Source organism: Neoarius graeffei, chromosome 7 (assembly GCF_027579695.1).
Source record: "Neoarius graeffei isolate fNeoGra1 chromosome 7, fNeoGra1.pri, whole genome shotgun sequence".
Taxonomy (NCBI): Eukaryota; Metazoa; Chordata; class Actinopteri; order Siluriformes; family Ariidae; genus Neoarius; species Neoarius graeffei.
The window spans coordinates 22,103,544-22,128,051 of NC_083575.1; the positions used below are offsets into that span (position 1 = coordinate 22,103,544).

The following is a 24,508-nucleotide window of genomic DNA, read 5'->3' on the forward strand; positions in this document are numbered from 1 at the left end:
TCTGGCAACACAACTGAAACTAGAAAATCTTCCCGGAAGTTCCTTTCAGCACCGAGATGTCGCCCGGGATTGGTTGGCGAGTGCGCGACGTTATTGTTTTCTTTACCCTTAGGCAGCCTCTCACGTTACTGCCTGAGGGACAGAAAACCACCGGAAAAGGTTTTAAACAAACACGAAACAAACACAAGTCGGAAGATGACCATAAAATATTCGATAGTTACGATATAATAATTTTATGTATCGCACACAGAATTTTTGCGATATATTGAGTATATTCGATATATCGCACAGCCCTACTGCCATGCATACCACTGTTGTTCAGTGTTCTCCTGATGGTGGACTCATGAACATTAGCCAATGCGAGGGAGGCCTTCAGTTGCTTAGAAGTTACCCTGGGCAAGGCAAGTTTATTTATATAGCACATTTCATACACAGTGGCAGTTCAATGTGCTTTACAGAAGTAAAAGCAAAACAGTAAACAATAGAGAATAAAATTACATAAAATAAATGGGAAAAATATAATAATTAAACAATAGTAGAAATAAAATAAAATAGAAGTCCAAATAGGGGGAGAAAAAAAAAAGCAGAATAAAATAGAATAAAGTTAAGTAAAATTTGAAACATGCAGAAACTGTAAAAGTACAGATTATAAAACATGTAAAGACAATATTAATTATTTAACAGAAAGCATCTGAAAACAGCTTGGTCTTTAGTCTAGATTTGAAGCTGCCGACAGCAGGAGCATTTTTGATGTCCTCTGGCAGTTGGTTCCATAGCTGCACTGCATAGTAGCTAAAAGCTGCTTCACCACACTTTGTTTTAACAACAGGTTTTACCAGTAAATTTTGCTGCTGCGATCTGGTAGATCTGATTGGGTTAGGCCGCTGCAACATATCAGAGAGGTAATTGGGCCCTGTACCATTTAGAGATTTGTACACCAGCAACAATGCTTTAAAGTCAATTCTGTAGCTTACTGGAAGCCAGTGAAGGGACCTTAGAATTGGAGTAATGTGCTCTGTTCTTTTTGTTCGTGTGAGAACCCTCGCCGCTGCATTTTGAACCAGCTGAAGTCGTTTGATGGTCTTTTTTGGCAGGCCTGTGAAAAGGCCATTGCAGTAATCAACCCTACTAAAGATGAAGGCATGGATAAGTTTTTCCAGATCACTTTTTGACATAAGTCCTCATAGTTTGGAAATGTTTTTTAGGTGATAAAATGCCGTTTTAGTGATTGCTTTCATATGCCTCTCAAAGTTTAGCTTGCTGTCAATGAAAACACCAAGATTTTTAACCATTTCTTTTGTTTTAATCCCTTTTGTGTCAAGAATACTGGTAATTCTGAGTCTTTCATCTTTTTTCCCCCCAAATAGAATTACTTCTGTTCCATCTGAGTTCAGCTGAAGAAAATTGTGACATCCAGTTGTTGATTTGATCGATACACTGGTAGACATATTCAAGGGGGCATAATCATTAGGTGATAAAGCAAAATAAATTTGGGTGTCATCTGCATAGCAGTGATACAAAATTGAATTGTTATTGATAATTTGCCCAAGTGGGAGCATATAAAGGTTGAAAAGTAATGGTCCAAGAATCGACCCCTGGGGGACACCACAGGTCAAGGACATTGACGTTGAGGAACAATTTCCCATGGTAACAAAGAAGCTTCTAAGTGTGAATTTAACCAATTGATAACTTGACCAATCAATCCAACCCAGTGTTCAAGTCGATATAGCAGTATGTTGTGATCAACAGTATCAAAAGCTGCACTGAGGTCCAGTAATACCAGGACCGATGTTTTGCCTGCATCAGTATTAAGACGTATGTCATTTATAACTTTAATCAGCGCCGTTTCAGTGCTATGACTGGCACGAAAACCTGACTGAAAATGATCAAAACGGCTGTTTGATATCAAGAAGGCAGTTAATTGATTGAAGACAATTTTTTCAAGGATTTTCCCGATGAATGGTAAATTTGATATTGGCCTGTAGTTATTTAATACTGAAGGATCCAGATTTTTTTTTTTAGTAGGGGCTTTACAACGGCTTTTTTCAGGGACACAGGAACAACGCCAGTCTCTAGGGATGTGTTTATAATTTGAAGCACATCTGTAATTATAAGATAAAGAACAGACTTAAAGTTGGTGGGCAGAATGTCCAATTCAGATGTTGAGGAACTGGATTTTGTACAGTTTTTTCAAGAGTCTCGTAATCAAACAAAATTCTGACATCGTCTTAAAGTTATCTGTGTCATTGGTGATTGCAGTTTTTCAATTTTTTGCAGCTGAGATATATTATGAGCAATATTCTGCCGTATTTTATCAATTTTACCTTTGAAGAAGGATGCAAACTCACTGCATTTATTAACAGAGAAATTCAGGTGCTAATTGTGGTGGGGGATTAGTTAGCTTCTCTACTGTTGAAAATAGCACACGGGCATTGTTCATATTCCTGTTTATGATATTGGAGAAGAAAGACTGTCTTGCTTTATGAATGTTTCTATGTCTCCTCACATTCAGAACAGCTCAACGACTATGGGTAGGAGAGTCATAAAAGGCTACGTTTACATTAGACCATATCTGTCTCGTTTTCTTCGCGGATGCACTGTCCGTTTACATTAAACCCCCTGGAAAAGCCAGGAAACGGGAATCCGCCAGCGTCCACGTATTCAATCTAGATCGTATCTGGTCCGGTGCTGTGTAAACATTCAGAATACGCGAATACGCTGTGCTGAGCTCTAGCTGGCGTCGTCATTGGACAACATCACTGTGACATCCACCTTCCTGATTCGCTGGCGTTGGTCATGTGACGCGACTGCTGAAAAACGGCGCGGACTTCCGCCTTGTATCACCTTTCATTAAAGAGTATAAAAGTATGAAAATACTGCAAATACTGATGCAAATACTGCCCATTGTGTAGTTATGATTGTCTTTAGGCTTGCCATCCTTCCACTTGCAAGTAATAAGTGATCTGCGCTGGGATCACACACACAGCGGCTCAGTCCCGAATCGTGGCTTGTTCACTTCACTCGCGCGCTGTGTGAGCTGCGCAGGGCCGGAGTGCGCACCCTCCAGAGGGCACTCGCTGTTCAGGGCGGAGTGATTTGGAGCGCAGGATGCCTGCGGAGCCGAGCGTATCCGCGTATTGGCGTTGCTATGTGCACGGCTAACGGTTTTAGTGTAAACGCGAATCGTTTTAAGAACATTAATCTGATGATCCGCTGATTCGACGTAATGTAAACGTAGCCAAAGACAACACACGTGCTCTCTTTGAGCAAGCTCTCTCTCAGAACTCAACCCAAATGTCAGACTCTGTAGATGATTTACTGGAAATTTTTAATTTAAATATGACCCAAATTATGGATGATATTGCTCCATTCAAAATCAAAAGAGTCAATGATAAGCAGAAAGCACCATGGAAGCATTACCCGGCTGTTAAACTGCTAGAGAGAGAATGTAGAAAGACTGAAAGAAAATGGCACAAATCTAAACTTCACATCCATTGTGAAGTTCAAACCCATGTGTTCACCCAGGACTTTCAGCTGGCTCACCATCTAAAAAGATACACGTCATCTCCAATCCCTTCACCCTCAAACCAAATGGAACATTTAGAAAGCCTTGTTTGATGTACTCTGGGGTCCCTGCAAATGGGTGTAGTTTTGAAAACCAGCTGGGACCCAATATGCCTATGCCATTCTCTATTCCTGTGTTAAGAAATAGGAAACAGAGCACATTTAACCCAGGGGGTGAACCAATCTAATCTCCTTCCTGTTTTAAAACAATATCAGCGTGCACAAGCAGATATTACTTCTAGACTTTCTGTAAAGCTAGCTCTTCTGAACGTTCGATCACTTAAACAAGTCATTTTTAATTAATGATCTTATCTGCAAACACAATCTTGATTTTTTGCTTCTAACTGAAACTTGGCTGGATCAAGCAAATAGTGCTACCACCCTTATTGAAGCAGCTCCCCCAAATTTTAATTTTTTGAATGTTACCCGACAAGGGAAAGGTGGAGGGATTGCAAATATATTCAAAGTCTCTTTTCAATGTAAACAGTCCTCACTTGGTGATTTTACATCCTTTGAACACTTATGTGCACTTGTTACATGCTCTCCTAACATATTATTAACTATTTATAGGCCTCTGAGACATTCAGCCAAAGTCTTTCTTGAAGAGTTTGGTGAACTGTTGTCAGTCATTTGCTTAGAGTTTGACTGTCTTATTATATCTGGGGATTTTAACTTGCATGTAGATAATACTGAAAACACTCATGCCAAAGAACTACTTGCACTTATTGACAACTTCGACCTAGTACAACATGTACAGGGGCCGACCCACTCTCGTGGTCATACCCTTGACCTCGTTATCGCAAAGGGTCTTACTGTTTCTACTACTGTTGTTGACCTGGCCTTATCTGATCATTTCTGTGTTTTCTCTGATGTTTCTATGTCTCCTCACATTCAGAACAGCTCAACGACTATGGGTAGGAGAGTCATAAAAGACAACACACGTGCTCTCTTTGAGCAAGCTCTCTCTCAGAACTCAACCAAAATGTCAGACTCTGTAGATGATTTACTGGAAATTTTTAATTTAAATATGACCCAAATCATGGATGATATTGCTCCATTCAAAATCAAAAGAGTCAATGATAAGCAGAAAGCACCATGGAAGCAGTACCCGGCTGTTAAACTACTAGAGAGAGAATGTAGAAAGACTAAAAGAAAATGGCGCAAATCTAAACTTCACATCCATTATCAAATCCATAAAGAGATGCTTTGTAATTATAATTATGAAATTCGTCCTTTGTGACATCGCCGACTATTTTACGCCTTGCTCTTGGAGTGATGTTTGTTGGTCGACCACTCCTGGGGAGGGTAACAATGGTCTTGAATTTCCTCCATTTGTACACAATCTGTCTGACTGTGGATTGGTGGAGTCCAAACTCTTTAGAGATGGTTTTGTAACCTTTTCCAGCCTGATGAGCATCAACAACGCTTTCTCTGAGGTTCTCAGAAATCTCCTTTGTTCGTGCCATGATACACTTCCACAAACGTGTGTTGTGAAGATCAGACTTTGATAGATCCCTGTTCTTTAAATAAAACACCTGATTGCCATCCCATTGATTGAAAACACCTGACTCTAATCTCACCTTCAAATTAACTGCTAATCCTAGAGGTTCACATACTTTTGCCACTCACAGATATGTAATATTGGATCATTTTCCTCAATAAATAAATGACCAAGTAGAATATTTTTATCTTGTTTAACTGGGTTCTCTTTATCTACTTTTAGGACTTGTGTGAAAATCTGATGATGTTTTAGGTCATATTTATGCAGAAATATAGAAAATTCTAAAGGGTTCACCAACTTTCAAGCACCACTGTATATTATATTGTACTATATATTAGCTCAGGTGAAACGAGTACACGAGCTACAGTTCTGCATAACAAAAGGTGAGTAGTGACTCACTTGGGGTTGACCTTTTCCCCCTTTTCTTGCAGTATATCCAACACTTTGTCTGCATTCAGAACCAGACAAGCCCTTTCATTTTTTGCATCCAGTTCCACCAACATATACTCCACCTGCAGAACAAAAAACAGGAACTGTGAATAAAAGACAATGTGGAATTATCCTAGCAATCAACTGGGGATGATTGGTGTTCCTGTTACAACGTGCTGCATAACAATTTAATTAACCAGTAAACTCTGGCTTGGATAAAATGTGCGATGCTTGAACAGGGATGTTCTTTTCTCCCAAAACAGTAAGGCTTTTAAGTTCACATTTCATTTCAAGGCAGCGTATTCTACACCTACTATTGACACTTAAATAAATCAATGTTTTCTTTAAAATCTACTACAGAGGCATCCTGACGCAAAACATTTTAAAATGACCAATCGTGGACACCACTGTGTTCTCCTTCACGGTCCCTCTATGATCTCGACAGCGAGTCGACTGTCTGACCAGAGGATTAATCTAAAACCAACAACATTCCAGTGTGCATATCATGCCTATGTTACTCCTCACACGGCTCAACTGAACCATGTCCCATGTTTGCTAAAATGAGCTAGTTCAGTAAAAGCTACATGCTGTGGACATCATTCTTGCACTTTGCTGTGTTTGGCTACTGTAAGAATGCAATGCATTAAAGTAAACAAGCAAAATAAACAAATAAAATCATCAAAACCAAAAATCTAATCTTTTGATGTTATCACAAGCAGAACACGCTTTTTATTGTGAAGCCGCTCAAGGGGAAAAAAAAAAAAAAAAACTTAAGAAAACTCTTCCGTATTGTTTAATTAAGAAGTCTGTGCACTCATTTGTGATTGAGCGCAAATAGATTTAACAAGAAATTACCAGAGCTGGGCGGCACGGTGGTGTAGTGGTTAGCACTGTTGCCTCACAGCAAGAAGGTCCGGGTACGAGCCCCGTGGCTGGCGAGGGCCTTTCTGTGTGGAGTTTGCGTGTTCTCCCCGTGTCCGCGTGGGTTTCCTCCGGGTGCTCCGGTTTCCCCCACAGTCCAAAGACATGCAGGTTAGGTTAACTGGTGACTCTAAATTGACCGTAGGTGTGAATGTGGGTGTGAATGGTTGTCTGTGTCTATGTGTCAGCCCTGTGATGACCTGGCGACTTGTCCAGGGTGTACCCCGCCTTTCGCCCGTAGTCAGCTGGGATAGGCTCCAGCTTGCCTGCGACCCTGTAGAACAGGATAAAGCGGCTACAGATAATGAGATGAGATGAGAAAAAGGAAAGTCATAAGTTGATGAATAGGGGGGAAAAACAAAAGTACATTTCTGGTAATAAAATTCTGTTCACTTATTAACCATTTTTTTTTTTTTTAAATAGTGGAAAAATCAAATTGTGAACCGAACATCACGAATTGAATCGTTACAGCCGTAGAGTATTATAATGATTACTTTTAAGCATCTTTTTTTGGTCATCACAACAAACATTGACTTTGTTTCCTTTTTTATTGCGCTTCTTTATAGTTTTTTTTTTTTAATTCAAAAGTACAAACATTTAATTAGTGACTGAGAAAAGTTGGTAGAGTTTAAACTAAAGCTCTCTTCAAAAATTTGCTTGTTTCAGATAATGTAGTCCTGAGTGGAAAAACCTGTGAAATAAGCATCCTTTGGCTGAGTTAACATTTTACTGCTGCAATACTGAAGACATTACTACAAAAAAAAAAAGTTATTAAAAAAAAACGATTTTCATAATCAAACTTCTGTCTTTCCTTAAAAGCAGAAAAATCAGACTTGGCAATTAGGGGATTTAAATAAATTGGGGGGAAGACCACAAGGTAAAATGACGCTACTTCCGGTGTGTAAGTGTTACACTGGTGTACTACATATTTTATATAATCGTTTGTGGTGAAGTCTACACCTGCTGCACGGGCTCGGTCCTCACAAGGCTCCCACTCCGGACTGCAGTACACTAGTTAGGGCGCACGCGCAAACCCTCCAGCCCGTATCTAGTGCACTAGTGTAGGGAGCAGAGACCCGATTGGGTTTCAGTCGCCGATTTGGCACGAAGCTCACGTTGCTCTTTTGTTAAGAAAGGATAATGTTATCAAAGCGTGCAGCGCTGTTTCCGGGTTACGTCTCCAAGTGTAGCTGCATGTCAGAGAGCCAAAGGCGCAAGGTTTGTGAAGAGCATCACGAGTTTTAGCAGCCTGTGAGAGATGAATAAACACCTCACTCACCTCATCGCCCCATTTGAGCACATCCTTCTGCCGGTCTTTCACTTTGTTGTAGATGTTGAGGAACTGCACAATGCCGTGTTTCCTGACGTGGTCGGCATATTTCTTGGTCTCGGTCCAGTTAAGCGGGGAGCCTTGCGACAGCAAGCCCATTAGCACGAACAGCTCAAAGTTTCCACACACAGGAGACTCGGCGACACGACCTGCTGTGTTCGGAACCAAATTAACGCCAAACCGCGGACAGGAAGCGAGTTTTATCTGTTTACTAACCGAGAGAGAGAGGGGGGCCTTAACGGCGTCCCTCCTCAGTTAGACCTCGAGCTTACGGTACGTAAAATACTAGCGAAGAAAAACAAATCTCTCAAACCGGTGTGACTCATGCACGGTTACCGCGGAATCCCTGCGAACACACCGCTATCCTCGCGCGCCCAGAACCTGTGTGCAGTTTGAGGACGGTTTCCCCTGCACGAGACGCAACATTAATAGAGCCCACGTGACTGCTTCGGACTGACGTGCGTCATCATATGACTCAGCAATTCTCCGCGCGTTTTTCTGAGACGGGCCAATGAACGTCGGCCGTTGTTACTAAGACAACGGCGCTCGCGCTGGCGTTTCATCACGCTCATCATGACGTTGCAAAAATAAAAAACAAGCAAACAAAAAACCCTACATTTTATTTAAAATTATTTTCTGGAAAAAATAACCGGAAATGAGTGTATTATATAGTAGCGATACAAGCACACAACATTTTGCTCTTCTTCAGTAATTCAATTCATTATTTTTTTTTTAGTCACAACTAAAAGCAAATTGAAGAATTAACAAAACCTCTTAAGCTTTTTTTGAAAAGCTTCTGAAAAACTCAGCTTAGTCTTAAAAATCTAGCAGCAGGCAGAGCTGATGAAACTGTCAGAGCAGGGCTTTTCAAAGTGTGGGAGAGTCAGCCCCCCCAGAGAGCAAATAAACAACAGCGCCCTCCACCACAATTTTTGTTGTTGCTATAATTAATGTTCCATTCGTATTTAAAAAAATGGTTGTACACATTTTAAACATCTGTGCTTTTTGAAAACATCTTTTTTACACATTTAAAACATCTGTGCTTTTTAAAACATCTTGTTTTACACATTTAAAACATATGAGCTTTATTAAAACATCTTGTTTTACACATTTTAAACATCTGTGCTTTTTTAAAACGTTTTTTTACACATTTTAAACATCTGTGCTTTTTGAAAACATCTTCTTTTACACATTTAAAACATATGAGCTTTAATAAAACATCTTTTTTTACACATTTTAAACATCTGTGCTTTTTTAAAACCTCTTTTTTACACATTTAAAACATCTGTGCTTTTTAAAACATCTTGTTTTACACATTTTAAACATCTGTGCTTTTTGAAAACATCTTTTTTACACATTTAAAACATATGAGCTTTATTAAAACATCTTGTTTTACACATTTTAAACATCTGTGCTTTTTGAAAACATCTTTTTTACACATTTAAAACATATGAGCTTTATTAAAACATCTTGTTTTACACATTTTAAACATCTGTGCTTTTTGAAAACATCTTTTTTACACATTTAAAACATCTGTGCTTTTTAAAACATCTTGTTTTACACATTTAAAACATATGAGCTTTATTAAAACATCTTGTTTTACACATTTAAAACATATGAGCTTTATTAAAACATCTTGTTTTACACCTTTTAAACATCTGTGCTTTTTAAAACATCTTGTTTTACACATTTTAAACATCTGTGCTTTTTGAAAACATCTTCTTTTACACATTTAAAACATATGAGCTTTATTAAAACATCTTGTTTTACGCATTTTAAACATCTGTGCTTTTTGAAAACATCTTGTTTACACATTTAAAACATATGAGCTTTATTAAAACATCTTCTTTTACACATTTTAAACATCTGTGCTTTTTAAAACATCTTGTTTTACACATTTTAAACATCTGTGCTTTTTGAAAACATCTTGTTTTGCGCATTTTAAAAATCTGTGCTTTTTAAAAACATCTTTTTTTCACATTACAACATGAGCTTTATTAAAACATCTTTTTTTTTTACACATTTTAAACATCTGTGCTTTTTTAAAACATCTTTTTTTTACACATTTAAAACATATGAGCTTTATTAAAACATCTTTTTTTTACACATTTTAAATCTCTGTGCTTTTTGAAAACATCTTTTTTTACACATTTAAAACATATGAGCTTTATTAAAACATCTTTTTTTACACATTTTAAACATCTGTGCTTTTTTAAAACCTCTTTTTTACATATTTTAAACATCTGTGCTTGTTAAAACATCTTTTTTACACATTTTAAACATATGAGCTTTATTAAAACATCTTTTTTTTACACATTTTAAACATCTGTGCTTTTTTAAAACATCTTGTTTTACACATTTTAAACATCTGTGCTTTTTAAAACATCTTTTTTACACATTTAAAACATATGAGCTTTATTAAAACATCTTGTTTTACACATTTAAAACATATGAGCTTTATTAAAACATCTTTTTTTTTACACATTTTAAATCTCTGTGCTTTTTGAAAACATCTTTTTTTACACATTTAAAACATATGAGCTTTATTAAAACATCTTTTTTTTACACATTTTAAACATCTGTGCTTTTTTAAAACCTCTTTTTTACATATTTTAAACATCTGTGCTTGTTAAAACATCTTTTTTACACATTTTAAACATATGAGCTTTATTAAAACATCTTTTTTTACACATTTTAAACATCTGTGCTTTTTTAAAACATCTTGTTTTACACATTTTAAACATCTGTGCTTTTTAAAACATCTTTTTTACACATTTAAAACATATGAGCTTTATTAAAACATCTTGTTTTACACATTTAAAACATATGAGCTTTATTAAAACATCTTGTTTTACACATTTTAAACATCTGTGCTTTTTGAAAACATCTTTTTTACACATTTAAAACATATGAGCTTTATTAAAACATCTTTTTTACACATTTTAAACATCTGTGCTTTTTAAAACATCTTGTTTTACACATTTTAAACATCTGTGCTTTTTGAAAACATCTTGTTTTACACATTTTAAACATCTGTGCTTTTTAAAAATATCTTTTTTTTACACATTACAACATGAGCTTTATTAAAACATCTTTTTTTACACATTTTAAACATCTGTGCTTTTTGAAAACATCTTTTTTTTACACATTTAAAACGCTGGTTACGAATGTAACCGTGGTTCTATGAATAGTGGAAGACCGCCAGAGGCAGTTCTTATAGTGGAATATCATGCGCTCGTGCATGGCAACGAGAACTTATTGATTTGTTGTCATCTCGTGACATCATGACGCCCAATGTAACAAAACCTGTCAACGAGTCATGATCTGTCTTAATGGTCATTCTCGCAATTCCGAGTGACCCAAGACTCTGGACTTCCACTATTCATAGAACCACGGTTACATTCGTAACCAGCGTTCTATTTCATACTTCCAGACCGCCAGAGGCAGTTCTTATAGTGGAAGACTTATACAACCAAGTCACGAGGAATAACACACTCCAGTCAGTCCTTCAATTGAACTCAAAGCCTTTATTGATAAACAATGCATGCATCACACCTAGACATCACTAGGGAGCAAAGCTGAAGAAACTGGCGGAAGTGGCACCACATTCACACAGTAAAACCTGGAAAAGGTACACGGTGATGACCAAGTAGCCGCAGAACAGATATCAACAAGAGAAATTCCTCTTAATGCAGCCCAAGATGTCGCAACAGCACGCGTTGAGTGGCATCTTGCAGAAGCAGGAGCTGTTTTATCAGCAAAGCGGTAGGCACTGGTAATGGCTTCCGAAACCCAGTGTGCCAGTCTCTGTTTTGAAAGGGGTGCTCCTTTCCCACACTCCCCAAAACGGATAAACAACTGGTCTGTTTTTCGCCACTGAGCAGTCTGAGAAACATACTGGCGCAAAGCACGCACCGGACACAGTTCAGAGCGGGGCTCATCATCAGGGCGGAATGCCGCCAGAACAATCGGCTGATTAGCAAACTGAGGGGAAAGCACCTTTGGTAGAAAAGCAGGATTAGGCCATAATGTCACCTGACTGTCTTCTGGTCCCCAACGCATACACTGAGCACTAACAGAAAGAGCATGAAGTTCACTAACTCTCTTGGTAGAAGTGATAGCCAACAAGAACGCAGTCTTGATAGAAAGCCACTTAATCTCTGCCTGCTCTAAAGGCTCGAATGGTGGAGAACACAATCCATTCAGAACAGTGTGCAAGTCCCAAGAAGCACAATCCGTTCGCGGGCACGGGTGTAGTCGTTGGGCACCCTTCATAAAAGCTACCACTAACTTGTGAGCACCCAATGAAACCCCTTCAGTTGGTGCCCTGTAGGCAGCCAGTGCTGCGACATATACTCTCAAGGTGGCAGGAGAGCGACCATTATCCAGCAGATGTTGAAGAAAATCAAGAATTGTTACCACAGGACATTCAAGGGGGTTCAAAGAATGAGTAGTGCACCAGGTAGTGAAAAGCTTCCATCTGTTTTCATACATTGTCCTAGTAGATTGAGCACGAGCATTCAGAACAGTGTGCCTAACCCCTTCTGAACAGTCCATGACACTTTGGTTCCCCCCAGTGGCCAAACCCAGAGTTTCAGCCTGTCTGGACAAGGGTGCCAGAGCTGCCCCTCTATTTGGGACAGAAGATCCTTCCTCATTGGCAATGGCCGGGGAGGCCCCACGGTTAGAGTCAGTAGTAAGTGAAACCAAGGCATGCTCGGCCATCTGGGCGCTACCAAGAGCACCCTGTGGCCCATTTCCCATACTCGATTGAGCACACCCCAGATCAGTGGAATAGTTGGGAACGCAAACAGTAGCACATCCGGCCACTCGTGAGTCAGAGCATCCCTGCCCAGTGACTCCGGTTCTGCCATCTCTGCATACCACAGAGGGCAATGTGTTGTCTCCTTGGACGCGAACAAGTCTACTGTCGCTGTGCCATAAGTGTTCCAAATTTTCTGCACAACCTCCTTGTGCAAGTGCCAGTCTCCTGCCCTCTGTCTCCTCCGGGACAGTGCATCGGGCACCACATTGAGGTGACCTGGAATGTGTGTTGCACGGAGGGAGAGGAAACGTGTTTCTGCCCAAGTCAGGAGTGCCTGTGTCAGACGAAGAGAGGGAAGGGACCTTGTGCCTCCCTGGTGATTTATGTGAAACACCACAGAGGTATTGTCTGTCCTCACCATCACATGTTTTCCCCTCAGAACACTCTCGAAATGCTTGAGAGTCAGGAAAACGGCTTGTAGTTCGAGAACATTGATATGGCAGCGTTTCATGTGAGGATCCCATTGACCGCTTACCCCCTGATGTTGCCACACCCCTCCCCAGCCTGTGAGAGAGGCATCCGTTGTGATTACCTCCCTGCGAGCGGGGGGTGGGCCCATTTGGACTCCAGACCGTAGGAAGTCTTCCTGTTTCCATTGCTGGAGGTGCAAGCTGCAGCTCCTTGTCATCTGTACCAAGGTATGCCTGTTGTGAACCGATGACAGGAGCAGCTCTATCAGCCACCGTTGAAATGGCCGTAGGTACAGTAGGCCAAACTGAACGACTGTGGTTGCTGCTGTAAGCAGTCCCGCCAGTCTTAGAAGCTGAATGTATGAGATCCTGCATCCTGGACGAACTTTTGCCAGGGCATGCTGAATCGCCAACCGTCTGGCTTTGGTGAGAGTGGCCCGCATGGTCCTGGAGTCTAAGTGCATGCCGATGAAATTCACTGATTGGGCAGGAGTTAGGCAGCTCTTCTCCCAATTCACCTTGAAGCCAAGCTCTGTGACATGACGCAAAAGGCGGCTGGTGTCCGCCATCGCTTGTTCCGGGGTTGCTGCACATAGCAGCCAGTCGTCCAAGTACGGCAGGACTAACATGCCTTCCGCTTGGAGAGGTTCCAGTGCAGCCTGGACGCACTTTGTGAACACCCGGGGGGCTAGAGAGAGTCCAAATGGAAGAACTCTGTATTGGTAGGCCTTGTGTTGAAAACTGAAACGGAGAAACTGCCTGTGCTCCTCTGCAATGGGCACATGGAAATAGGCCTCCTTTAAGTCTATCGTCACAAACCATGTGCCTGGTTCTATGGCTCGAACAACATCCATAGTGCGCAACATCCGGAAAGGTAAACGCGTGAGGAACCTGTTCACATGTCTTAAATCTAGGATGGGCCTGAACCCGCCATCCTTTTTTGGAACTAGAAAGTAACGGGAGTAGAGACCCTCCACCTGAACTTGGGGGTCTACCTCCTCTATGGCGCCTTTCTGCAGTAACTGCTGAACTTCTGCAGTAAGCGCTAGAACTTGCCCTGGGTCCTTTACTACGGTAGGACAAACGCGGGCACAAGGTTGTGGTCGACGGCGAAACTGTAGGCGGTAACCTTTTTCGAGTGTCTCGAGAAGCCACTCGTTGGAAGTTATTTCTCTCCAGCGCTGAATATGGACCACTGAAAAATGAGTCGCCGTCGACCCCAGGCAGTCAGCGTCGTCTGCTCGCTGGTTCATTGGCTTTGGGGGGGCGCTGGCGTGGAGGCTGCCGTGCAGGCCAGGGGCGTGAGCGTTGGTTCGAAGCGCCATGATGGGCCAAGTGTGTAGGCCTGGCGTGCTGGCCACGGAAGAACCTGTTAGGACTGCGTGCTGGCACCGGCTGTGGGGAAGCCTGGCGGTTCGGACGTACACTTACTCGAGGGTCGTCAAAGCCTGAATGCTGTGCAGCATGCCGAGAGCGTGACTCTGTAACCCACACTCTTCTCTCCAGGGCCTCCTGTGCAGCTGGCCCGAACAGGTGGCCCGGCGTAAGCGGCAATTGGCGCAGGTTGTTACGACAAGCTTCTGGTAAGGACGACTGTGCTAGCCACACTTGGCATCTGGCATGAGCAAGGAGGCCCAGAGCCCTCCCACAATCACTAGCCATTGCACCAAGAGCTTGAAGGGAAGCATCCAGCAGACCAGAGACAGAGTCATCTGTGGAAGCGGAATCCAAGGTAGCATGTAAAGCCGACAGAAGATGGCCCATAGAATTGCCAATACGGCCCAACCTGGCAACTGTGTTATAGGTTTTGACCAGTGCATTGTCAGTGCGCCTGCACTCCTTATTGGGGCATCGCACGTCCGGACGTAGGGCTTCATCTGGCGATACAATGAGGGATGCCACACAGGGCTCTAATGCTGGCATTGAGCCAAGGCCAGTAGTATCTGGTGCAGACATATCAGATAGCATGCGTGCAACACAATCAGGCCGGAATGAAAGAGCTGATCGGAAAGCTGCAGACACGACCTCTGTAAAGTCCTTACAATGCGGAATAATCACCTCTTTTGAGCCAGGTACAGAGCGACACAAGAGGTTGGTAGGGCCTGACTGAGCATTTGGAACATCCAAATTCAACTTTGCAAGCGCCATTTTAATGTTACCACGCATTGACATAGCAACAGAGGCTCCGCTCTCTGATTCAGATCCACTGCCACTTACTGTGTACAAGGAGGATGGCCGAGACGGTTGTTGTGCTACATGAGCCTGCTGATCATTGCTCTCTGAAAGGAGAGAGTCAGTCGCTGCCAGTGAAATTGCATCGCTCTCTTCTGGTTCCACATTAGGTGGATGCTCAGTTAAAAGAGGAACGTGAGCATTGAGATGCGTTGCATTGTCCGTCTGATCCATGCTATCATTAACCGCTGACATAGTAGGACCTGATAAAAGCGCCTGTAGTCTTTGTACAGTTGTAGTAAGGTCGTCCATACGCTTCGCTAGCTTACTAGAAGAAGCACGTCGCTTCAGTTTCCGATGCTCCTCAACATCCGGACGTTTACGTTTAGTCCCGCGAGTATCAACTGCAGCAGGAGTTAAAAGCTCCGATGCGCTCGGAGAGATGCTAGCAAGACGCTGCTGGCGGAGCTCGAACGGCATAATGCTACAATCGGGGCAAGGATTAGATAACGCATCTTCCAGATGCTGTAGTCCCAAGCAGGATGGGCAGCGATCATGCCCATCTAACATATCCATCCCAGCATAGCACTGCGTACAGAGAGCAGGATGATCCATATCCATGAACAACGCAGAGCCGACACGACGGTTATGTTGTTAAGTGGACAAGGCCAGAGAGCCAGTCGGCTATGGAGGCAACCGCTCCCGAGGGTTAGCCTACTCTTACTCAACCAACGAGGGAACCCTGGAAACCAAGAGGTACTCGTTGGGAAGATAATTCACCAGGCGAGGGAACCTTGGAACCCAACAGGTACTCGCCGGTAAAGGTAGATTCAAAGTAAATAACTTACCTGATAAAATCCAATCAGAGTGTTGCAAGTGTGTCTGTATCACCGAACGAGGGAACTTTGGGCAACCAAAGTACTCGCCGGTTAACTCCAATCCAGTTCGCAGACAACAGCTAGGTGGGGAAGCAATTAGCTAAGCCCAATAGAAAAAGCTGTCAAAGTCCACAAAAATAGTTCCCTGCCTTGCGAGAATGAAAAAGAGACAGATCATGACTCGTTGACAGGTTTTGTTACATTGGGCGTCATGACGTCACGAGATGACAACAAATCAATAAGTTCTCATTGCCATGCGCGAGCGCATGATATTCCACTATAAGAACTGCCTCTGGCGGTCTGGAAGTATGAAATAGAACATATGAGCTTTATTAAAACATCTTGTTTTACACATTTTAAATCTCTGTGCTTTTTGAAAACATCTTTTTTTACACATTTAAAACATATGAGCTTTATTAAAACATCTTTTTTACACATTTTAAACATATAAGCTTTATTAAAACATCTTTTTTTTACACATTTTAAACATCTGTGCTTTTTAAAACATCTTTTTTACACATTTAAAACATATGAGCTTTATTAAAACATCTTGTTTTACACATTTAAAACATATGAGCTTTATTAAAACATCTTGTTTTACACATTTTAAACATCTGTGCTTTTTGAAAACATCTTTTTTACACATTTAAAACATATGAGCTTTATTAAAACATCTTTTTTACACATTTTAAACATCTGTGCTTTTTAAAACATCTTTTTTTACACATTTTAAACATCTGTGCTTTTTGAAAACATCTTGTTTTACACATTTAAACATCTGTGCTTTTTAAAAACATCTTTTTTTACACATTACATGATCTTTATTAAAACATTTTTTTACACATTTTAAACATCTGTGCTTTTTGAAAACATCTTTTTTTTACACATTTAAAACATATGAGCTTTATTAAAACATCTTGTTTTACACATTTTAAACATCTGTGCTTTTTTAAAACCTCTTTTTTACACATTTTAAACATCTGTGCTTTTTAAAACCTCTTTTTTACACATTTTAAACATCTGTGCTTTTTGAAAACATCTTTTTTTACACATTTAAAACATGTGAGCTTTATTAAAACATTTTTTACACATTTTAAACATCTGTGCTTTTTTAAAACCTCTTTTTTACACATTTTAAACATCTGTGCTTTTTTAAAACAACTTTTTTTTACACATTTTAAACATCTGTGCTTTTTAAAAACATCTTTTTTTACACATTACAACATGATCTTTATTAAAACATTTTTTTACACATTTTAAACATCTGTGCTTTTTGAAAACATCTTTTTTTACACATTTAAAACATATGAGCTTTATTAAAACATCTTTTTTTACACATTTTAAACATCTGTGCTTTTTTAAAACCTTTTTTTTACACATTTTAAACATCTGTGCTTTTTAAAACCTCTTTTTTACACATTTTAAACATCTGTGCTTTTTGAAAACATCTTTTTTTACACATTTAAAACATGTGAGCTTTATTAAAACATTTTTTTACACATTTTAAACATCTGTGCTTTTTTAAAACCTCTTTTTTACACATTTTAAACATCTGTGCTTTTTTAAAACAACTTTTTTTTACACATTTTAAACATCTGTGCTTTTTTTTTAAAACATCTTGTTTTACACATTACACGTACAATCATTCTTGGCAATTTTAATGCGCGAGTTGGTGCTGACTGGAAGCTCTGGCCAGAGGCACTAGGAAAACACGGGATTGGTCGAATGAACTCGAACGGTCTCATGCTCCTTGACTTTTGCATGCAAAATAAATTCGCTGTTATGGGAACAATGTTCCAATTACGAAACCATCTGAAAATGACTTGGCAACATTTGAGATCCAAGCATTGGAATCAGCTTGACCATGTCCTTGCCAATAAATCTGCCAAACAAAGTACTGTATAACAGTAACCAAAGTTGACCTTAAAGCTGACTGTTTTACGGATCACAAATTACTTATTTGCAAATGTTCCTTTTCAGTTCAAGCGGAAAAAGAAATGTGTTAAACCACCTCTTAAACCGACAATCAGTATCGATGATGAGAAAGTGGACATTTTGAACCGCTTCCTTGATGACAAGCTTGCTGATTGTTTGTATGAATGGACAGATTTTAAGAAAGCCCTTCAAGAAGCAGCTTTGAACACCTTTGGCAGGAAAAAGAAATGCAATGCAGACTGGTTTTACGAGAACGACAGTGAGATACAGTTGCTCCTCGCGGATAAAACTTGAAATGAACTTGAAAAAGAAATGCAATGCAGACTGGTTTTACGAGAACGACAGTGAGATACAGTTGCTCCTCGCGGATAAAACTTGAAATGAACTTCAAAGACGCATAAGGGTGATAAAGAACAACTGGTTTATAAAAAAAGCCAATGATGCTGAAAGATTTCATCGTGAACATAATTACCGTGAGTTCTACTCAACCATACGCGAAATTTACAGGCCATCATCAAAAAATTCACACCCGATACGAGATAAGGATGGGAAATTACTCACTGTACAAGACGACATAAAGGACAGATGGGTTGAGCATTTTTCAGATTTATTAAATATGTCGACAATTACTGACAAAACCGTACTGGACGAAGTAAGTCAACTACCCATCGACGGATCCCTCGACCAACCAATTACAGAAAAAGAAATCGACACTGCCTTGAAAAACACTACACGTGGGAAAAGCCCAGGCCCTGATGGCATTATTCCTGAAACTATTGTCTATGGAGGTCAAACTCTCAAAAAATTCTTCGTGACATTATTCACAATATTCTGGGCAACTGAACAACTCCCAGCTGATTTAGTCAATCCAAACATCTCAATTCTTTTTAAAAAAGGCGATCGCAGTGTTTGTGGCAATTATCGGGGAATTTCACTTTTAAGTACCATTGGGGGGCGGCATGGTGGTGTAGTGGTTAGCGCTGTCGCCTCACAGCAAGAAGGTCCTGGGTTCGAGCCCCGGGGCTGGCGAGGGCCTTTCTGTGTGGAGTTTGCATGTTCTCCCCGTGTCCGCGTGGGTTTCCTCCGGGTACTCCGGTTTCCCCCACAGTCCAAAGACATGCAGGTTAGGTTAACTGGTGACTCTAAATTGAGCGTAGGTGTGAATGTGAGTGTGAATGGTTGTCTGTGTCTATGTGTCAGCCCTGTGATGACCTGGCGACTTGTCCAGGGTGTACCCCGCCTTTCGCCCGTAGTCAGCTGGGATAGGCTCCAGCTTGCCTGCGACCCTGTAGAAGGATAAAGCGGCTAGAGATAATGAGATGAGATGAGAAGTACCATTGGAAAGGTTATCGCAGACATTGTACTTCAAAGACTGAAAAGAATTGTTAACGTAGTTTATCCTGAGTCACAACACGGTTATCGGACTGGTCGTGGTACTATCGATGGAATATTCACAGTGAGACAACTCATGGAAAAGTCAAGGGAACAACATCGCCATCTTTACATAGCCTTTATAGATTTCACCAAAGCCTTTGATACCGTCAACCGCACCCTCCTTTTTAAAATTCTTGCTAAAATTGGCTGTCCTCCGAAATTGCTGAAACTCATTGAACTGCTATATACGAATGTAAAAGCTCAGCTTATTATAGATGGCGAACTTTCGAAACCTTTTGACTACAACAGTGGCATTAAACAGGGATGTAAACTTGCCCCTACACTTTATGGAATATATGCGGCTATACTGTTATGGGTAGCCTTCAAAGATATCAAACACGACCACTCAATCTTGATCCGTTTCCGTACAGACGGTAACCTGTTTGATTTAAGGAGCCTCAAAGCAAAATCTAAGGTATTTTATGAATTCCTCAGGGAAGCCCAATATGCCAATGACATCGCACTGTTTAGTGATACTGCCTTTGGTCTGCAAAACCTATTGAACGCATATAACAACACCGTGAAGCGTTTTGGTTTAAAAATCAACGCAAAGAAGACTGAAATCATGTGCCTCGGCCCAGATACAGACTTTTTCATTGATGATGAAAAACTGGTCAACATCAATCACTTCAAATACCTGGGCAGTTATGTTTCGAAAGACTGCACTCTGAAGCAGGAGCTGATCACACGTATACAGAACACATCAAGTGCTTATGGGTGACTGAAACAACGAGTTTTCGACAACCACAATCTAACCATAAGAACAAAAGTAAATGTTTACGTTCAGTGTCTATTACCGATCCTTCTATATGGAAGTGAATCTTGGTCATTGTACGCCCATGAAATAAAACAGCTACGCACTATCCAACAATGACACCTCAGATCAATCATGAATATCAAGTGGGATGACTGTTAGCAACAAAGAAGTTTTGAAAAGAGCTGGAGCAGAGGATATCGAAGTCCTCCTCGCCAAAAATCGTCTATGTTGGCTTGGACATGTTGCTCGGATGGCGGACACTCGAATGGTCAAAATGCTAATGTTTGGTGAATTAGCAGAAGGTGCAAGAACGGTTGGGCGTCCAAGGTTACGTTTTAAAGACGATTGCAAAAGTTTATTAAAAGTTGGTGGTTTGCTCAATACATGGTCTGACTTTGTTGCTGATCGTGTTAAGTGGCAACAGAGCATCAAAACGACATGCAACAAATTGAATGAACATCGTATAAACAAATACGAAAAACGAAAAGAAAAAAGGAGATAATATTTAATCATTAATTTATTTTATACGTTTAGCATTCTCTAATTGTTTAGCTGTTTCTATATTTTGCTTGCTTGCGAGACTAGGCTAATATATATATATATATATATATATATATATATATATATATATATATATATATATACTAGTGCATCTCAAAAAATTAGAATATTGTGAAAAAGTTCAATATTTTCCATCAGTTATTGAAGAAAGTGAAAATGTTATACATTATAGACTCATTACACATAAACTAAAATATTTCAAGCATTTTTCTATTTTAATTTTAATCAGTATGACATACAGTACAAAAACATAAATAAAAGCCATCTCAAAATATTAGAATATTTCATTTCAAGTTTGAGTAAAACAGTATGAACACAGTGTATCTCTCGGTCTAGTTCAGTACACACAACCACAATCATGGGGAAGACTGCTGACTTGATTGTTGTCCAAAAGATGATCACTGATGCCCTCCACAAGGAGGGTAAGCCACAAAAGGTCATTGCTGAAAAGGGTGGCTGGAAAAGGTGCACAAGCAACAGGGATGGCCGCAGTCTTGAGAGGATTGTCAAGAAAAGTTGATTCAAGAACTTGGGAGAGCTTCACAAGGAGTGGACTGAGGCTGGTGTCAGTGTATCAAGACCCATCACGAACAGACATCTTCAAGAAAGGGGATACAACTTTCGCATTCCTAATATCAAGCTACTCCTGAGCCAGAGACAATGTCAGAAGTGTCTTATCTGGGCTAAGGAGAGAAAGAAATGGACTGTTGCTCAGTGGTCCAAATTCCTCTTTTCAGATGAAAGTACATTTTGCATTTAATTTGGAAATCACGGTTCTAGAGTCTGGAGGAAGAGTGGAGAGGCACAGAGTCCAAGGTGTTTGAAGCCCAGTGTGAAGTTTCCACAGTCTGTGATGATTTGGGGTGCCATATCATCTGCTGGTGTTGGTCCACTGTATTTTATCAAGTCCAAAGTCAACACAGCCATCTACCAGGAGATTTTAGAGCACTTCATGCTTCCATCTGCTGGCGAGCTTTTTGGAGATGCTGATTTCTTTTTCCAGCAGGACTTCGCACCTACCCACAGTGCCAGAACTACTACCAAATGGTTTGCTGACCATGATATTACTGTGTTTGATTGGCCAGCCAACTTGCCTGACCTGAACCCCATAGAGAATCTATGGGGTATTGTCAAGAGGAAGATGAGAAACACCCGACCCAAAAATACAGATACACTGAAGGCCACTATCAAAGCAACCTGGGCTTCAATAACACCTCAGCAGTGCCACAGACTGATCACCTCCATGCCACACTGCATTGATACAGTAATTCATGGTAAAGGAGCCCCAACCAAGTATTGAGTGTATAAATGAATATACTTTTCAGAAGTTGGACATTTCTGTATTGTAAATCTTTTTTTTGGATTGATCTTAGGGAATATTCTAATAATTTGAGATACTGGATTTCTGATTTTCATGAGCTATAAGCCATAATCATCAAAATTAAAACAAAAAAGGCTTTAAATATTTCACTTTACATGTAATGAATAAAGAATATATGAAAGTTTACCTTTTTGAATTAAATTATGAAAAAAAGGAACTTTTTCATGGTATTCTAATTTTTTGAGATGCACTAGTATATATATGGACAAGCGAGTCGCCAGAGGTCCGTAACCGGGGTCTGTAACTGGGGTCCGTATTGTAGGATACGGACCTGCTCGCCAGCCAATCAGAGCGCAGGATTTGGACCGCGAAAAAAATAATGTGTTATTTTCATTAAACAACAACAACTATAAACCTGAGTCTCTGATGTAGCATTAGCAGAGTAATTCAGAAATATTTCCTTTCTACTAGACGAGCACTAACTAGCTAACAAAAATGATCCACCAGCTTCTAGTGTGTGTTTGGATCACGACACTATATGACCATCAAATGTTTAAAAAAAGACAAATGTATTGATAATATTTAATAAATAAACAAATAGGGTGGCACGGTGCTGTAGTGGTTAGTACTGTTGCATCACAGCAAGAAGGTTTTGGGTTCAAGCCCAGCGGCCAGCGAGGGCCTTTCTGTGTGAAGTTTGCATGTTCTCCCCGTGTCTGCGTGGGTTTCCTCCGGGTGCTCCGGTTTCCCCCACAGTCCAAAGACATGCAGGTTAGGTTAACTGGTGACTCTAAATTGAGCGTAGGTGTGAATGTGAGTGTGAATGGTTGTCTGTGTCTGTGTGTCAGCCCTGTGATGACCTGGCGACTTGTCCAGGGTGTACCCCGGCTTTCGCCCGTAGTCAGCTGGGATAGGCTCCAGCTTGCCTGTGACCCTTGTGGGTGCAATCAGTTAATTATTGAAATTAAGTGATCAATCTCGTTAAATCAGTCTCATTAAATTTTGAAGGTCAATAATTAAAATGAATCAATCCCATTGAATCGTTTAATTTGACTCGTTTGAATTGAATCATACCATAGAATCAGTCTCATTTGAAGTGAATCATTCAGTGAATCGTTCAATGAATCGTTTAGTGAATCATTTAGTGAATCGTTCAATGAATCATTTAGTGAATCATTCAATGAATCGTTTAGTGAATCATACCATTAGTCCTGGTGCTTAATAATAAATTACCAAACAGCTAAATTATGGTATATTACCAAATTATTACGATCACTTACCATATTACATAACATGCACCCTTTTTGAATTCTTTGAGAAGATTGGGGACTTCAGATATTGTTGTTCACACAAATAAACACAGTTTGTTTAATAAATGAATTTATTATACAAAGATAAAAAGATAAAATAAATCAATATATACAAGCAATGAGGTGTGTGTGTGTGTGTGTGTGGGTGAGAAGGACTTGACCATGTGTTTAGCCTCGTGTAGCTAACTACACGTGGTGGAGGCCTAGCTTGTTGGTAGCTAAACAAAAGAATGTTATCTAAACAGAACAAAGGATTAGCTCTGTGTTTAGCCTTGTGTTGCTAGTGTGAGTTTGCTAAAAGGCCCTATGGCCTAGCTAAAGCGTGTTTGTGAAAGGCCCTATGGCCTAGCTAAAGTGCGGTTGTTAGGCCTGGTGAGGCCTACTGAGCACGTGTTGCTAAAGACAAAGGGAAGCTATCTAAAGTGTATCAGGCCTGGTCAGGCCTGTTGAGCACATGTTCTCAGTAACAAAAAGATTCCACACTCATAACATTACCAAAAACTCACTGAAACCTTGATAAAGGCCAAAATGTATGATAAGGAAATGAAGGTGTTAGTCAGAATGAGAGAGAGAGAGAGAGAGAGAGAGAAAATGCACAACCTATCAAACAATTTAGAGAACATAGAACCAAAAATAAATCAACACGCTGCGTGTCTAACAGTGTAACATAAACCTGGGTTTAAATTCACACTATTTCAATAAAAGCAAATTCCTAAGACTATCCTAATTATGCCCAAATGCCAAAATCTTACTTAATCCTGCCTTTAGCAAGATATGAAGAACTATTCGCCGGTGTAGTTTCGGGCCTCGCCGTGGGAGCACGTGAGCCGCTCGTGATGGAGGCGCAGAGAACTTTCGGGTCCAGCGGAGCACTTGGGTGGTTCCTGTGGAAAGCAGAGGATTCTTGGTCCGAACCTCAGCGTTCGTGAGGAAAAGTCTCTGATCAGAATAAGATGCACAGCGCTTTTGAGTTAAAAAGGATTCAGTCGCTTCTTAACTTTTAACTGCCTGGGCTCCAGTCGTGACGTCACTTCTAATGCAAGTAAACCGGTTGTAACTCAGGTTGAGTTTAAAGATCGCGCGACTCTAGAGTTTACCTTTGCCAAGGGTAAGAAAGAAAATCGCGCCGAGTGATGGATCTTGCAAGAAAGAAGACGTCT

At 40.4% G+C, this 24,508-nt stretch overlaps 1 protein-coding gene across 1 annotated transcript in view; it reads right to left on the bottom strand.

The window, feature by feature from the left end:
• The window catches only part of gclc (glutamate-cysteine ligase, catalytic subunit), a 32,153-nt gene extending 23,960 nt beyond the window's left edge, over positions 1-8,193 (bottom strand). Inside the window, exons 1-2 of the mRNA XM_060925405.1 lie at positions 7,695-8,193; positions 5,465-5,577 (exon numbers count right to left, since the gene is read on the bottom strand). Coding sequence (XP_060781388.1) covers positions 5,465-5,577; positions 7,695-7,844 — 263 coding nt within the window. The 5' untranslated portion in view covers positions 7,845-8,193. The remainder of the gene's footprint in view (positions 1-5,464; positions 5,578-7,694) is intronic.
• Between the last annotated feature and the right edge of the window lie 16,315 nt (positions 8,194-24,508).